Raw genomic sequence first — 17,500 nt, 5'->3', positions numbered from 1 at the left:
TGGGTTTTCAGAGGCAGTTAATCACATGGAAGGAGATTGTCTATCCTGTTCCCGTGGAGCAGCTGGTGGCCTCGAAACGTGTGCCTTCAGGATTGCAGCTCAGCGTCTTGCCAGTTGTTGTTGTTGTTGTTATGTGCCATCGAGTCACCTGCAACTCATAGTGACCCTATATACAACATCTATAAACCCTGCTCTATCCCTTGCCAACCTTCCTGTCACTGACACACATATCTCCATTACCTCAGTCACTGAGTCAATCCATCTCATAGAGAGTCTTCCTGTCCTGCGCTGTCTCTCCACCCTCCCAAACATGACATCCCTCTCTAAGGACTGGTCCCTCATTGCAACATGCCCAAAGTATGTCAGACGAAGCTTCAGAATCCTTGTCTCCAAGGAGCAGCCTGGCTTCACCGTCTCCAGGATGGACTTATTTGCCCTCCTAGCAGTCCATGGTATATTCAGTACTCTTCTCCAGCACCATAGCTCAAAGATATCAACTCTCCTGTCATTTTAGTCATTGTCCAGCTCTCTGATGCATAGCAAGTAATTACAAAGACCATGGCCTGGATCAGGCACACTTGAGTCTCCAGACTGACATTGTTGCTCTTCAATACTTTGGAGAGGTCTCTGAAAGCAGACATTCACAATGTAATTCGTCTTTTAATTTCCTGGCTTCTGATAACAGGAGTGTTGATTGTAGAGCCAAGCAAACTGAAGCTGTCCGCACTCAATCTCTTCATCATCTAACATGATACTGCCAATCGGCCTAGTGCTGAGAATCTTTGCTTTCTTGATGTTGAACTTTTATCCATAGTGAAGGCTGCAGTCCTTGACCTTCTACAGCAAGTGGTTCAGGTAATCCTCAGTTTCAGCAAGCAGGGTTGTGTCATCTGCCTAACACAGATTGTTGATGAGTCTACCTCCAATTCTGATGCCACACTTCTCATAGAGCCCAGCCTCCCGGATAATCTGTTCCAGATATAGATTGAAAGGATATGAAGATAGGACACATCCTTGACACATATCTTTCCCAATTTTGAACCATGCAGTATTTCTTTGCTATGTTCTGGCGACTGCGTCCTGGTCCAAGTATAGGTTTCCCATAAACACAATCAAGTGTTCTGGGATTCCCATTCTTCACAGAATCAGCCACAGTTTGCTGTGATCCACACAGTAAAATGCTTCTGCCCAGTCAATGAAACCCAGACAGACATTCCTCTGGTACTATCTGCTTTCAGCTAAGATCCATCTGACATTAGCTATAATATCCCTAGTGCCACAGCCTCTTCTAAATCCAGCCTGCATTTCAGGCAGTTCTCTGTTGATGTGTTGTTCCAGTCATTTTTGGAGGATATTCATCAGTAGAATCTTGCTTGCATGTGATATCAATTATACTATTCATTGATTTCCACACTCTGTCGGATTACCTCTCTTTGGAATGGGAATATTTATAGATCTCTTCCAGTCAGTTGGCCAGCTGGTTATCCTCCAGATTTCTTGGTACAACTTGGTGAGCACATCTAGGGCACCATCTGTCTGTTGAAATATGTCAATTGGTATGCCATCAATGCCTGGGGCCTTGTTTGTTGCCAATTCTTTCAGAGTAGGAAACTAATTATCTACATAATGCAGACTGCCATTGTCAATAATGGTGGCCAGGGTAACATAAATCCTTATAGATGTAGACTCCCTAAATTCTGTCTTTTACATTTGAATGTAGAGGAAGCTACCTACCGAAATTATTGGTTGATCTTAGGTGTCCTGTGGACAACAGATTGGAATGTTGACCTACTCTGCAACATCCTTATGATTTCTGATATGCTCAAGCTTATTGCTATAGTCATTATGTCACAAGACTGAAAAACTAACCCTGTGTGTTACAAGGTAGAACTGGGTTTTGATTGTATCTAACAGAAATGTTCTCTAGTTTTCTTTTTATAGGTCTTCTGTGTCTATATTGCTGTTCTTGTTGTGTACAGTCGAGTTGGAACCAACCCATAGCTGACCCTCTGGTGGGTTTTCAGAGGCAGTTACCTGCATGGGAGGAGATTGCCCATCCTTCTCTCGTGGTGCAGCTGGTCACCTCAAATCTCATGTCTTTGGGATTGCAAAATAGCTTTTTGCCGCGAGGCCACCAGTGTTAGATGGAGAAAAAGAATGAATATTTCATCTTGTTTAAATTGACAATCAACACCCTTCGTAACAACAGCCAAGAAATAAAAAGACATATGAAAAGACATTGGGAAAATCTGCTGTCAAGGACCTTGCTAAAGTGTTAAGGAACTATGATGTCAGTTTAAAGACTATGATGTTAGTTTAAAGACTAAGGTGCACCTAATCCAAGCCATGATCTTTTCAATTCTTTGTTATGTATCTGAAAGTTGGGCAGAAGGATGACAAAAAAGAATTTATATTTTTGAATGGTAGTGTTGGATAAGAATAATGAGTATTACATGGACTGATAAAAGAACAACTACGTCTTGGAAAAACTGTAACTAGGTGCTCTTTAGAGGCAAAGATGGTGAAACTTTATCTTACGTACTTTGGGCATATTGTTAGGAGGGACCAGGTCTTGACAAGGAACATGATTTTTGGATAGGTGTAAGGCCAGCATGAGAGAGGAAGACTCAAAACAAAATTGACTGTAGTAATAGGCTCAAACATTTCAGAGATGATGCGGATGGCACAGGATAGGGCAAGATTCAGATCCATTATTCACAGGGTCACTGTGAGACATACTGTACAAGACCACACCTACCAACAGCAAATAAAAAACGGAATCTGGGTATTCATGGACTATTATATTTCTCTATTTGTTGTTGGTTTTTTATGCACCAGAGAGTTGGAACCAACTCATAGGTGACCCTTCAGCAGGTTTTCAGAAACAGTAAATCAATCCCACAGAAAAATATTGCCCATCTTTCTACCTTGGAGTAGCTGGTGGATTCGAACTGAATGCCTTTGGATTGGCAGCCCAGATCCTTTATACTAGGCCACTAGAGCTCTCTGTTTCTCTGTTAGTACAGGGTTGTTGTGTGTATTGTTTTTATTTTTGAAATTATATGTCTAATTAATTTTTTAAAGGTTTTTCTAATATACAGTTACATTCCTGTCTCTCCACACACACACCCCATTTGACCTCTTATGGCATTTTGCTTGACATCAAATATTCAAAAGCTTATTACTCTCAAGTTGGAAACAATTCAAAGCTGACACTTCTGCTGGTTTTTCAAGGCATCCATCACACAGGAGATTACCATGTTTCTCCCACGGATCCGCAGGTGAATTCCAACAACCAGATAGATGGCACTTTTGGGTTAACAGTGCAAATCCTTATGGACAATTTCATCAATAATCCCTCATAATACTTACTATATAGTTTGTGGGGCTGGGAGGAGGTGGAGGAAGTATATATACACACACATGCGCGTGAGTGTGTACACACACACACACACATATACATGCACCTGTACATACATGTACACACCTATACATATACACACACCCCTACCTATACATATATATACATATACACCTATACACACACACATATATATATAGTGGTGGTTGTTGATTGCCTTCAAGTCAAGTACGACTCATAGAGACCCTATGAACAAAAGGCCTGAAGCCCCTCTACAATCATCGACATTTATCAAAGTTCATAGAGTTTCCTGAGGCATGTTGTTTAGGAAATGGTTGCCATTCGTACTTAATATATTGGAATGTGTGTGTGCGGGGGTATATATATATATGTGTTTATTTGTGTATGTATCTCTGTATATATATAATATTACATACTATATATACATGATACTCAACAGAACTTAAAAATACTTTTATTACTTGAATAGTGTTTTTGTTTTCTCAGTTTTCCTCAGGCAGATTGCAATCACTTCTTAACTGAGGAAAGTGTGTTAGTTGTATTTGCATATGTTATCCCCGTGCATCCTGCTCCCCAGTAACAAGCTCTTGTGGCTTCGTGCTAAAAAGTTGTACAGTAAATCCAAATTCACACAATTCTGACTCCCCAGGAGAAAGAAGGGCAAGCTCCACCCTTGTGACTTACAGCCTCTGAAAACCCACTGGAGGGTCAGCTATGATCAGGTTCCGACTCAGCTGCAAGGACTTTTGAGTATTACTACAGCAGTCTTGTGTACATTAAAAGGTTGAATGACAATGTTGATAGGCATTCCATTTTAGTACTAAATTTCAAAATGGAGTTCCTGTCACACAGCTCTATCCCTGCTGACATGCTGGGAGCCCTGTAGGCAAAGTCACAGATAGTTTCTGTAACATTTATTGCACAAGACTAAGAAGTAGGAACTTAATATCTGTTAGTTGTGGAAGATAGCCACTCAGTGATCCCAGTGAAGTTCCAGCACATTAAAAAAAAATAAAGAAAGGGGAAAAAAAAAGTGATCAGACCCAGCCTCTGAGTTGTGAAGATCCCGGCTGGTATCAAGGTAAGACACAGAGTGGGCACTCAGAGAATACCCACTACAGAAGAGAAGAGGGCCCAAAGCTAAGAGCCACTCTGGATGTCCTTGTTGCCCCTGACCGCTGAAATCAGGCAAATATCTTGCCACTTTCATCTCAGACAAGCCAAGAGAATGAGAATCTTTTACCTAGAAAATAACCCCAGTTAGCAATCTCTAAGTATGGAAGCTGAATGAGGTATGAGTTGACCTCTAAACCCCAGAAAGGAGTGGGGGAAGCACATTACCCTACCCATGCAGTCAGCCAAGAAAATCTCCAAGCCAAGTCAGCATTACTTGACTCCCACCTGGAGAATCTGTCCATTCAAATGTTGGTCTTAGGATGTAGTCACCATGAAAAGAGGACTGGTCCAGGGAGGGACTGTGAGTGTGGGTTCAGGATACATCCCCTCCTTTAGGCTAACAGGGGTTCCTAAGAGTTCTGCCCTGCCCTCTACCTGGGAAGAGGGGAGATCCCAATAATTGGTGGCTGGATGATGGAAAGGGCAGTTATGCTTTGAGGTCTAGGATAGGTGAGGCTTGCTCTGAAACAGAAGGAAACTGAATGGGAGGACAGGTGAGTGTGGAAGTAAAGGGGGGTTCTCTGTTCAATGAAGGGAGGAATGACTGCTCCTTCTAGAGAAGCTGAGGAGTCAATACTGACACAATAACATAAGAAAAAGGTCCAAACAAAAGCCTCACTGCCTTCCAGTCTCAATAAATCACTAGCTGGCCCTCCAGGGGTTTTCTGAGGCTATAAATTGCAAGGAAGCAGATGGCTCATCTTTCTCCTTTAGAGCCACTAATGGATTGGAACCACCAGAAAGACACTGCTGTCAGGTTAGCAGCCCCAGTCCTTGTAGACTGGGCCACCAGAGCTGCCTCAGAACAGAAGGGAGACACACATCCTGGTGATGCTCCTGTTTTCTCTACAGGTCAACGTTGACAGCATTTTATACTGAGACACGCCATTGCTTCTACCAGAAGAGTCTGCAGACAGTGCAGCTATACTCCTGCTGACAGCAGAAGGAAGAGCATCTCAAGACCTGCTTTGTGTAAGTTTTGTGATTTACACCTGCCCCTAGACTAGTGGGGTTCACTACGAGTCTTACTGTACCCATACTATTAGCCTGAGGATTCCCCCTGCATGGATTTCAGGCAAAAATGAGCTTTCACTTCTTTGTTGGTGTCTCAAGAAAGGAAGGTGACATCAAGTTAGCAGGAGGAGGAATTCAAAGCACTTCCAGGAGTGGTGGTAAGAAGACTGAGTTAGAAATGGGGGAACCACCCCCCACATATGTGTGCTCCCAAAGATCACTGGGCATCCTGGGAGACAGTCTCTATAAGAGATGTAATGACCACCACCCACGCCTTTGAGAATGTGCACCACTGACTCTTTGAAAGTGTGCAACATTGGAACAGCACTAGAAGTGCAAGCCCACACTCGAGGCTAAGGGTTGGGGTTGTGGGACGCCCCGTCAAAGAACTGTGGGAGTCCCACACTCCTGCTCTACTCTCAGCGATTTGTCCTGGAGGATTGAGGTTGGTGGGCCCTTTGGTTTCAGTAGGCAACATCAAGTCACAAGGAGTCAGCCCAAGCCCTGCCAGTAATCAAGGCAAAGAATTCAATTCCCAGGAAACTGTGACCCTACAGACCAAAGAGACCCTGAACAGGTTCTCCAGATGAGGTGCACCCCTGGCTCCCCCACCATGGTGACAGACAGTTGAGGCCTCTTTGTAAATGGGAAACCTCAAGTCAGGAGAGAGTCCCAGGAAACACCAGTAAAGGAAAAACAGGGTTGACATTCATCAAGCCAGAACACATTGGTTTAACCAGAAGAGGACCCCAGCCCAATTGTGTCTTGGAAGATGCGTGAGACTGATTCAACTTGTCACTTCCAAATCATGTGTTAGAGCCTTGACCTGAGCAGATAGGCCTTAGGACACAGGGTGGATTCCTGTCCTCTGCAGGAGTCCCAGTTATCTCTTTAGTGAGGATTAAAGAGGCCACCTCCATCCAAACAGAAAGGATATGACAGATAATAAACTGAACTATGCTGTGGATCCCAGTTGGAGGGTGGGCAGAAATAGTGTCCCCCATAGTCTGCTTTAAGGGACTTGGAGAGGTCATGACCTAAGCCTGGAGTTACATATCCCTTTTGTAGCGGGAGGAGTCTCAGGCCATGGGAAGTATCAAGATAAGGAGCTGAAAGAGAACTAAAGAGCCTCCAACTCCATAAGGGTTCAGTTAGAAAGACTCTTATCCAGTCCCACTTGTAACATTTGCAAGGATTGTCAGGCTGAACAATCACTTTTTGTTCTGGGCTGTCAGAAAACTCAAGGTTTTTTGTCAGAGCAAGTGTGGCCAGGAGTTGGAAGGAGGAATCCCAGTCGCTGCTAGGAGACAAGGTAAGATGACTGGAATCTGAACATAGCACTCAGCCCAGAAGGCATCTCGCCCCTGCTTGTCAGCTTGGGAATCTCTGTGTGATGGTGGATGGAAGTGGTGTTATGTCACTGTCTCTTGTGATTTTTAAGGGAGGTGAGGCCTTGTCTGAGAGGAGTGGATTCATACCACCAGAAGCAAAGGACATAGTTCCTACCACGTAAGGTTCCTGAATGAGAAAGGAGTGGGTCATACAACCTCCAACCAAGGCAGCTACACAAATGATTATGGGGAAAGATGACTAGGAAGACAGGATGCTTGTGAGCCCCTACCACACTGTTCCTCAGGAGAAGTGGGAGGGAGATGGCCTCTGTCAAATCCATCACATTTTAGTTTACAATCTGAGCTTCCTATGTTCCCTCTTTCTCTCTTTTTAGGCTGTGATCCTGCTTTTGTCTCTGCTGCTAAAACTTGGGTCAGCTGCCCCTCACACAAGTCAGCATGCCTGATGAAAGGGAGGCCCACCTACCCCTTCCTGAGCAAGAGCTCTACAGTGAGGATGAGGACGCAGACGAAGAATTGTTCCTTGAGGCCGAGGAGGACATCTCTGATTCTTCCTTCTCCTATACTTCTTCCGACTCTTCCCCTCCCTCTTCGCCCCCCTCCTCAGAGCTTTGCAGCACTGAGGAAGATACTCCTCAGGGCCCTGTAGCCGAGAATGCCTCACTCAGTGCTATGATAGGTACACCAGAAAACATAAATATCAGCAGCCCTGGAGATGAAGTTATTGCAGCCATCCCACAGTCACCACCAGATGCTGCATATCTACCGCAAACCCCTATAGATGAGAAGGTGGCCATGCTGGTACATTATCTGCTATTCAAATACCAAACAAAAGAGGTGGTGACTAAGGAAGATATGGTGAATGCTATCATTAAGGAGTATGAAGAAAATTTCTCTGAGATCATTCTGAGGGCCTCTGAGCGAATAGAGATGATGTTCGGCCTTGATGTCTTGGAAGTGGATCCCGTCAGCAGGTGTTATGTGCTCCGCATCAAGCTAGATATCACCTACGATGGCTTGTCAAGTGAAACGGAAGGCATGCCCAAGACCGGCCTTCTGATTCTTGTCTTGGGTGTGATATTCATGCAGGGCAACAGAGCCACTGAAGAAGAAATCTGGCAAGCGCTGAATATAATGGGCATATACTCTGGAATGAGCCACTTCATCTTTGGAGATCCCAGGAGGTTGATTGTCAATGATTTTGTCCACGAGAATTACCTGGTGTACCACCAGCTTCCTAATTATGACCCTCCATGTTACGAATTTGTATGGGGTCCAAGAGCCAAAGCAGAAGTCAGTAAAATGAAGCTGCTTGTATTTCTGTCCGGAATTTATGGAGTTGATCCCACCTTTTTCCTATCGCAGTACATTGAGGCTGAGAAAGAGGAGGAAGACAGAGGCCATGCTAGTGCTTCAACCAGCTCAGGTGCCTCCTCCTCCACGGCCACCGAGAGTTCCTACACCACCTTTTAGCCACTGCTTCCACCCCTAATGAGGTAGGAGGTACAAGCCTCACTTTGGTTTTGACAAGCTTTCTAATTATGGAGGGCGGGAGAAGAAAGAACAAAGGGTATATGCAGATGTCTAGTTTCTTGTTGTATTTATCCTTTTATGGGGCCATTATTCAAATGTTTATATTTAAAATCTTAGTATATATACAAATAATAGATCAAACACTAGTGCTTTCTACGGAAGTGATGAATTAATTTGGTTTTGATACAGTTCTATTATCCAACGAGAAGAAGCATTTTTACAAGAGTAAAATCATATATGGTTTAAGGGAAAAAGATAAGATGTCCAAAGTTTTTTGTGTTATGCTGTTTTCCTTTGTTTTACTGTTCTGTCTTTTAAAGTACTGTGTTCTCTCTTATGCCCTATAAAACAACAATGATACAAAAACCTTACAGATCTCAAAAAAAGGCAGTAAAGATTTCAGAAAAAATCTCAGCAATTACTTTTTCTTTTTTATATAAACTACACATACTCTAAGAATTCTACTAGATAAGGATTATCAAACACACTTCTTCAGATGAAGAAGTAGACTCGGAGTTTCAGAATGAATTAACAGTACATTTTTGGTTTATTTCTGTTGTTGAGCATCAACACAGAATGTTGTTGTTGTTGATTGTCTTAGAGGTGAGCATAGTGACCCTATGAACAAAAGGCCTGAAGCGCCTCTACAACTATCGACATTTATCAAAGTTCATAGAGTTTCTAGAAGTATCTTATTTAGGAAGTGGATGCCACTCCTGATTCCAAACCTGTCATAGTATGTTATTGTTGTTATGTGCTGTTGAGTTGCTTGTGATGTATAGTGACCCTATTTACAGCAGCTCTGCACCCTTCACTGTCTTGAGCCAGTCTCACTAATTCTGACATACTAACCTCTATTGCCCCAGTTACTGTATCAATTCATCTCATCCGGGGTCTCCCTCTCTTGCGCTGTCCATCCACCCTTCCAAGCTTGATGTCCTTCTCCAAGGACCAGTCTCTCCTGGCCAAGTGGCCAAAGTAAGTGAGGCAGAGCTTCAAAATCTAGTCTCCAAGGAGATACTTGGTTTCACCCTCTCCAAGACAGACCTATTTGTTTCTCCAGTACCACAACTCGAAGGCATCTATTCTTCTGTCATTCTTAGTCATTGTCCAATTCTCTGAACCATAACAACTAATCGAGAAGACCAAGGCCTCGATTAGGTGCACCTTTGTATCTAGACTGCCATCTCTTTAGCACTCTGGAGAGGTCCATGACAACAAATTTTCCTAAAGCAATTTGTCTTTTGATTTCCTGACTGCTGGTGTGAAGAGTGCTGATTGTGGATCCAAGCAAGCTGCAATTGCTAACAACCTCAATCTTTTCCTCATCTAATATGGTGCTGCCAATTGGCCCAGTGGTGACATACTCCAATTCCTCATTTTCTCCATGCACTATTTGCTGCCATTGATTGTGTTACTGGAGGTCTGTAGCTCTCCTCACCGTCCTTTCTGACTTGTTCCTGCCCATTAACAGAAACTCACCCCCCAGTAAGCTTTCCTGTCTGCTCTTTTCAGTTGCTGTTATCACTTTGATCTCATACAGGTAACTCTTCTAAAAGCATAATCCTTAAGGCAGGCACTCCATTTATGAGTTAAGCCAATCAATAGTTTAGTTTTAAGAAAACATTAAGAAATGTTTTTGGTTTGTGGTTTAAAGATTATCCCAGTGTAATATTTCTGAGGGTTTATCCAGCCTCAGAGAATGCTTATAAAATTGTAACAGAGCTGATACAGACTTCTGGGCTGGATTCCCCTAGAGCACTCTCTGTCTCACTCTTCCCTGCCTGAAGCCAACCATCTTTCTTTCTCTTAATTTATTTTCCTTTTCATTATTCTGCAGTGCCTCTCGAGTGATGTAAAGAAGGACCCTTAGTCCAAAATACTATACTCACACCTAAAAACTAAAGGTGAAAATGAGAATACAAGTCATTTTGGACATGTCTGTGGGTATCATACACATCTAGTGACAGAACTAGACATTGCTACCTAAATATGACCAGAAACATTATTTTTCATTTACAGATCAAGGCATTTGAAAACCAGTATGTTGCCACTAAATTTTCTTTTCTTTTTAGCAGCAAACATGGAGACTTCATGATGAGCAAACAGTACTCCCTATTGGAAGCAGCTGGAATTGGGATTACCTGAGGAAACCATGTAATAAATGTTATTGAATTAAACAATTGAATTAAACAATTCGGATTTCAGGCTCTGTGTGTACCCTCTTAGGAATTGCTTTATTAATGTATTTTTCCCCCCTCTCTTTTGTTAAAAAACTACATCTACTAACAAGAAGTGGATTCCAGTTCATGGAGACCATCCATTAGGTTTCCACTATTTATACTTAATGATAGCCAGCTGCTTCATAGTTCTGCCAAGGAGTTACAGGTAGATTTGAACTTCTGACCTTTGGATTATCAGCCCAATATGTAATAATAAACCATTTTCACTAAAAGCTCATTGCCATCAAGTTGCAACCCTCTCAAATCTGACTCTCCATTAGGTTTCAGAGTCTATGAATTGCATGAGAGTGGATCGCTCATAACTCTCCCCCTGAGCTTCTGGTGAATTCAAACTGCCAAAAAGAGCTCTTATGGCCTAGGGGTAACGAGCTGCACTGCAATCCCCAAGACACTGTTCAAATCCACCAGCTGCTGCACAGAAGAAGGATGGTTCGTCTCCTTCTTTGTCAGTAAGTGCGTCTGAAAATCCACTGTCGAGGTAGCTAGGGGTCAGTTCCAACTTGATGGCACACAGCAGAGAGAAAGGGTCTTTGAGTTAGCTGCACAGCCCCCTAGAGCTGCACTGCCGGAGCGCCCTACTGAGCAATTGCTGTTATTGTTCTTCCACTTGACTGTGCCACTTAGTGAAATGAATTAAGAATCTCTTCATTACAGCACATACATTATCTTACTCTTAACTTTCAGAGCATGTGTATTCCATAATTAATAGTTGCCTAGTAACTGACACCTAAGTTGCTTTTCCTTTGTTAATATTTAAAAACATGCAATAAAAACATTTAACATTGATTACTGGACCAATATACATGGTTTCTCATAAGAAGCTACAGAAAATGGGTGGGATGATTTTAGCTAAAAAAACGTATTACCAGTTTTTTCAAGGACATTTTTCCGTTTATATTTTCATAATGTATAGAAATACCGAACATATTAGCAGAATTTAATTTTTTAAAAATATTTAAGTGAAACTTTCCTTTTAATTAATTTATGGTGGATCTAGTGGATAAGGAATTGAACCGCCAGTCTAAATGCAGGCAATTTGAATCCACCAGCTTCTCTGCTATCTCACACATGATTTTTAGCCTCTGAAAACCTCCTTAAAGGGTTAGTTATGAGTTGGTTTTGGCTGAATTACAAGTAACAAAAAGTGTGTATCCAAAAGTTTGAATAGTCTCCATTTCACTTTGTGAAGCAATTATTCTGGTGGAGTGACCAGTTGTTAAGGAAAGGACCATAGGAGAAGCCCTTAGCTAGTGTGCATCTTTTGCCATTGCTGTTGATTTCTCGTTGAGTCGAGCACGACCCATAATGACCCTATGAACAAAAGACCTGAAGCCTTTGTACAACTATCATCATTTCTCAAAGTTCACAGACGTTCCACAGGCTTGTTGTTTAGGAAGTAGAGAAATTTTTTCAGATTTCATAGGGGAGACTACATGCAAAATCAACTCCAGAGACTTGGTGGTGACAGGGTTCCAAATGCAGAGTTCAGCACCATAAGAAAAGGTCGAAAGGATAGAAGATAGGGCACCTGGTAGAGAGTCCGGGACTATTAATAGCTGAAATTTCTAGAAATATCTTAGCGAGCAAGTATACTGGATAGACCTTGTCCCACATGCACATTTCCATAGAAGTCTTTTTACTATCATGCAACGTTGAGCTGATCCCATTTTGTCACTGATGCTACTGCTGAATTCTGAAAGAGATCTCTCTCATCTGAATACTCTGAGGGATCAGGACACTCATACTAGTGCTCCAGGACCTGGATACACACCTTAGTCCCCGCTAAAGACTCCTGTGAACAGCCACCTTCCTTCCCTGCGGTAGAGACTATGTGAATGTCTAAAGATTGGTGAGTGAGGACGGTGAGTCAAGAGAAGTGAAAATAATAACTGTAATAAATCACTATTTAATATCAATTCAACTCCTTCTATCACTTCCAATTTCTGCAATTTTATTTAAATGCACAACTCACTTCAGTGTAATTTCAGTTCTAGGTAAGTTAGAATTCAACTTCCTTCAATGTCATTACACTCTAGTAAATGCTACCAGGGAAATTTCTGTTTGTTATATCTCTTCTTCTGACACAATGGAAATAAAGAAAATTAAACATGAAAGAACATATCTCCACATATATTATAAAAGATCATAGGAGAGATGTTTGTCTTTCCTTAAGCTAAGTGCTTTATCCTCTGAAGTAGGAACTTAGATTTCTTTAATTGATTACTAAATCCTTATCAAGGTTCATGAACACCCCAATGGAGGATAAACAAGTATTTTGTCAATGACATGATAAATATGAAAAAGGTCACTAGACTATACCTTTTAAAGACCAAATATTAACACATTTTCACATTCGAAAATCTACATATATAAACATATGCACTTTATACCACATTAATATGCATATATAATTGTTTTACTCTGATAAAATAAGAATATGTAAAATAGACCACAGAAAAAATAATAAACATGAACCAGAACAAAGTGGTAAACTACATGTTGAACAAATATCCTGAGAAAAGAAGATGGAAAGAACCACAAATCTGGTTGTAGGTATTGTATGAAAACTAGCAGGAAGAACAGACCTAAGAAAACATAAGTGATTTTAAACCTTGTTTTTGTTATGTGCCGTCAAGTCACCTTCGACTCATAGAGACCCTATGTACAACAACTCTGAACCCTGCTCTGTCTTGTGCCAGTCTCACCGACTCCAACGCAACAACTCCCATAGTCCCAGCTACTAAATCAATCCATCTCATCTGGTGTCTTCCTTTCTTGTGCTGTCCCTCCACCACTGTGAACATGAGGTCCTTCTCCAAGTCCCTCCTAGCCACATGCTCAAAAGTATGTGAGGTAGAGCCTCAAAACTCTAACCTCCAAGGAGAATCTTGGTTTTATCCCATTTCAGACAGATCTATTTGTTTTCTTTTTTTTTCTATAATTCTATTTTATTAATTTTCATAAACATTTACAGAGATTTTGGGTTTCCATTCATTCATTGTTGCACTATTCTCTCTACCCTCCTCCCAGTTTGTTCTTGTCCAAATGCCACAGTGCTTGTCAAAGCCAGTTCTGATTAATCTTCTTTGTCAGTGTGTCCTTTGCCATTCCCTATCACTCCTCCCTGAGAGAGACTTCACCCTGAGTCATAAGGAAAAGGGGATGGCGTATTCTCTTAGCGACTTCTTGCTGAAAAGGGACGCTGTGGGTTTCAGGGTGAAGGTCTTCTCTCACTACTCGAAAGGCCCCCTTTGGCAGTAGGAAACACATAGACTATTATGGAGATTGATTTTGGAATTTAGATGCACTCTTATTGATTGTGCTTGGCCGTACATGTTCATATCCTTGAAGATGTATCATGGGGGTGTTGCAACCTAGAAGGCTCAAATTTGACTAACAAGTTATAAGTACATGAGTCAAAAATTATGGAAAAGTAAAAGAAAAGATTCTTTCATTGTTTTACAAACCCTCCCCCAGGTCCCCTCCACCATGTAGCCCTCGCTCTAGTCTCCCGTGATGACAGAAATACCTAGTTATATATCTCTTTTAAACAGTTTTCTCCCTCCTCTGTTTCAGTGCAGTATACATTATTGAACCCATCTTACTCAGTCTCTCCCCAACCCCAAGGACAGTCCCATTCTACAACAGTGGCATCATGTAATATTTGTCCTTTTGTGACTGGGATATTTCACTCAGCATAATGTTCTCCAGAGTCAACCATTTTGAATAATATTGCATGAGTTCCTTGTATTTTTTTTCTTGGCAGTCCATGGTATGCTCAAGACTCTTTTCCAGCACCACAACTCAAAGGCATCAATTCTTCTATCATCCTTAGTCATTATCCAGCTCTCTGAAGCTTAACAAGCAATTGTGAAGACCATGGACTGGATCAGATGCACCTTAGTCTCTAGACTGACATCGTTGCTTCTCAGTACTCTGGAAAGGTCCCTGACAACAGATTTACCTAATGCAATTTGTCCTTTGATTTCCTGACTGCTGGTGTCAATAGTGTTGATCGTGGAGCTGTGCTACCTGTAATTGCTAACAACCTCAATCTCTTCTCCTTCTATCATGGTGCTGCCAATCGGCCCAGTGATTTAGAATTTTTTATTTTTGATGTTGAGCTTCAATCCATATGGAAGACTATACAGTCCTTGACCATCTGCAGCAAGCACTTCAGGTCTTCTTCAGCTTCAGCAAGCAAAGCTGTGTCATCTGCATAACATAGGTTGTTGATGAGTCTTCCTCCAATCTTAATAAAGCCCATACTTTTTATTGTGATTTTAATGAAAGTTTACAGAAAACTTGGATTTACACTCATTCATTGTTGCACATTTCCCTCTCTACCCTTCCCACCGCCCCATATTTTCTAACACTTACTAAAGAGAAATGTTTGGGCCAAAAGGGAAAAAAAAACCACACCTATATACACGAGGGGGCGCTAGTACTCTAGTGATCTGGTGGCATAGTTTGAAAGGAGCTGCACTGATATCCAAAGGGAAGCCTTTTTGGGTGTTTCTCCTCGGAAGAAAAAAGGACAATCTCCTATCTGATTTATAACCTCAGGAACCCAGTAGAAGGTCAGTTAGGAGTTGGTTCTCACTTGATGGTAATGAGTTTTAGGTTTCTTGTAATGTACACTAGAAAAATAGTTCCTCACTAAAGAGAGTACTTGTGAACATAGATTCATTTATACAGAATTCTTTTTTTAATTTAACATAAATTTGTTTGTTTGGATGGGTGGTTTGGGGTTTTTGGGGGGTTATATATTTTATTTATAGTTCTCATCGTCGAATTTTTATTTTATACTGGTTTACTTACAAAGTTAGTACACATTGTTTTTAATATAGATCTTTCCCACTTCCTTTACCCATCCTTCCCTCCACCCATCAAACTGTGGGACCCTATGATTAACAGCCCTCATCTCCACCTATCCTCATCCCTCTGCTCCCCCACACCCCCCCCTGTTGAATCCTCATACACTTTCTAAAATAGTGGTATTATTGTCCTTATGGGACTGAGTTAGCTCACTTAGCATAAAGGTCTCTAGTCCCTCTCAACTTAGGTAGTGATTTACAAAATCATTGCTCTTGCAATGAATTCTTATAACCATGTTGTTCTTGTTGTTATAGTTTTTGTTATGTGCCATTACATCGCCTGCAACTCACAGTGACCCTAGTAACACAGGATTTGAAAAATTCATTTTCAATTTTTTTTCTGCCAATTGGTAAGGAACTGTATGACAAGAACAGCAATTCAGGTATGTTGAATAAGGTGGATGATGACTTACTTTCCCCAGGACAAGCAAATTATAATAAGTGAGAAAATGCTGTGGTGTGCCATTGAGTTGGAACCAACCCAGAATTGAACCTGCAGTGTATTTTCATTTCATAGACAGTTAATCCTACAGATCGAGAACGCTCACTCTTCTCCCAAAGAGCAGCTGGCAGCTTTGAACCCTGTGCCATTACAGTGCAATTTCTTATCACTAGGCCACCAGAGCTCCCCTGAAATTAGAGATGGGGAGTTGATGTAGATTTGTAATGAAATCCAAAATAAAAAGAAACACTGTAGGGACAATAAACATAACTAGAAGGTAAGCTAATGTACAAAAGTAGGATCAGTATAAAAAAAATGGGTTTGTGTTTTAAATTCATGCAATGCCTAAAATCTCCTGGGGAAGAGTGATTGGAATATATATAGAGTTAGTAAAACGAAAAAAAAAGTATTGGTATTACTGTGAGACAAAGATTCAAAGATATAAACAATAAGGTAGAAGCGCTGTCACTTACAATGTACGGTGCATCTAGAGACTTTCCATGAAATAAACATTTGCTTTATCTTAATAGGGGAGCTCTGGTGGCCAATGGATAAGAAGCTGTGCTGCAATCTCAGGTGCACATGGTTCAAATACAGTAACTAATCCCTGGGAGAAAGATGGGCAATCTCTTCCCATGTGATTAATTACTTAGAGGTCATTTTCTACTCCATGGTACACAACAATATGTTTTATTATAAACAAACACCCGCATTATGCAGATGACACAACCTTAATTGTTGGAAGTAAACAGAAATTGAAGCACTTGCTGCAGAAGATCAAAGACTACAGCCAGCAATATGGATTGCATCTCAATAGCAAGAAAACAAAAAGTCTCACAACTTGACCAATAGGCAAGCAACATCATGATAAATGGGGGGGAAAAGATTGAAACTGTCAACAACTTTCATCTTACTTTACCCCGGAAACGTTTGCAGTCAGGGACCTCTCCAAATTATTAGGAGCAATGATATCAGTTTGAGGATTAAGGTATGCTTGATCCAAGTCTTTTCAATCACTTAGTATGCATCTGAGAGCTGAATCATGAACAAGGATGGCAGAAGAATTTATGCCTTTGAGTTGTGGTGTTGGAGATGAGTACTGAATATCCTATAGACTGCAAAAAGAATGAAGAGATATGTCTTGGAGAATGTGGAATCAGAGTGCTCCTTAGAGGCAAAGATGATAAAGCTTCATCTTACATACTTATGGAATTTTACTAGGAGAGGCTACTTCTTGGAAAGGGATGGACAGTCAGTGACAGGAAGACCTTCAATTAGATGGATTGACACAATGACTGCTGCAATGGGCATGAGTGTGTCAGAGATTGTGACGATAGGACAGGGTTCAGTTCAGTTGTTCATAGGGTCACCATGGGTCATACTCAACTAGATGGCATCTAACAATAACAACAATATCTTAATCCATATTTAATCTAGCAACTGAAAATAATCTAAACTAAAAGATGTAAATAGTATGTGAG

The 17,500-nt window shown here is 41.3% G+C and overlaps 1 protein-coding gene across 1 annotated transcript; it reads left to right on the top strand.

The window, feature by feature from the left end:
* Positions 1 to 7,362: 7,362 nt before the first annotated feature.
* LOC102873036 (melanoma-associated antigen B16-like) lies at positions 7,363 to 8,397 on the top strand. Its single transcript, XM_006881857.1, has one exon. The coding sequence runs from the start codon at positions 7,363 to 7,365 to the stop codon at positions 8,395 to 8,397; it is 1,035 nt and encodes a 344-aa protein (XP_006881919.1).
* Positions 8,398 to 17,500: the final 9,103 nt, after the last annotated feature.

This window comes from Elephantulus edwardii, unplaced genomic scaffold (assembly GCF_000299155.1).
Source record: "Elephantulus edwardii isolate Elephantulus edwardi_28Jun2011 unplaced genomic scaffold, EleEdw1.0 scaffold00016, whole genome shotgun sequence".
In the NCBI taxonomy this organism is placed as follows: Eukaryota; Metazoa; Chordata; class Mammalia; order Macroscelidea; family Macroscelididae; genus Elephantulus; species Elephantulus edwardii.
The sequence above is the reverse complement of the archived record's forward strand: the minus strand, read 5'-3'. Positions and strand labels throughout refer to the sequence as shown.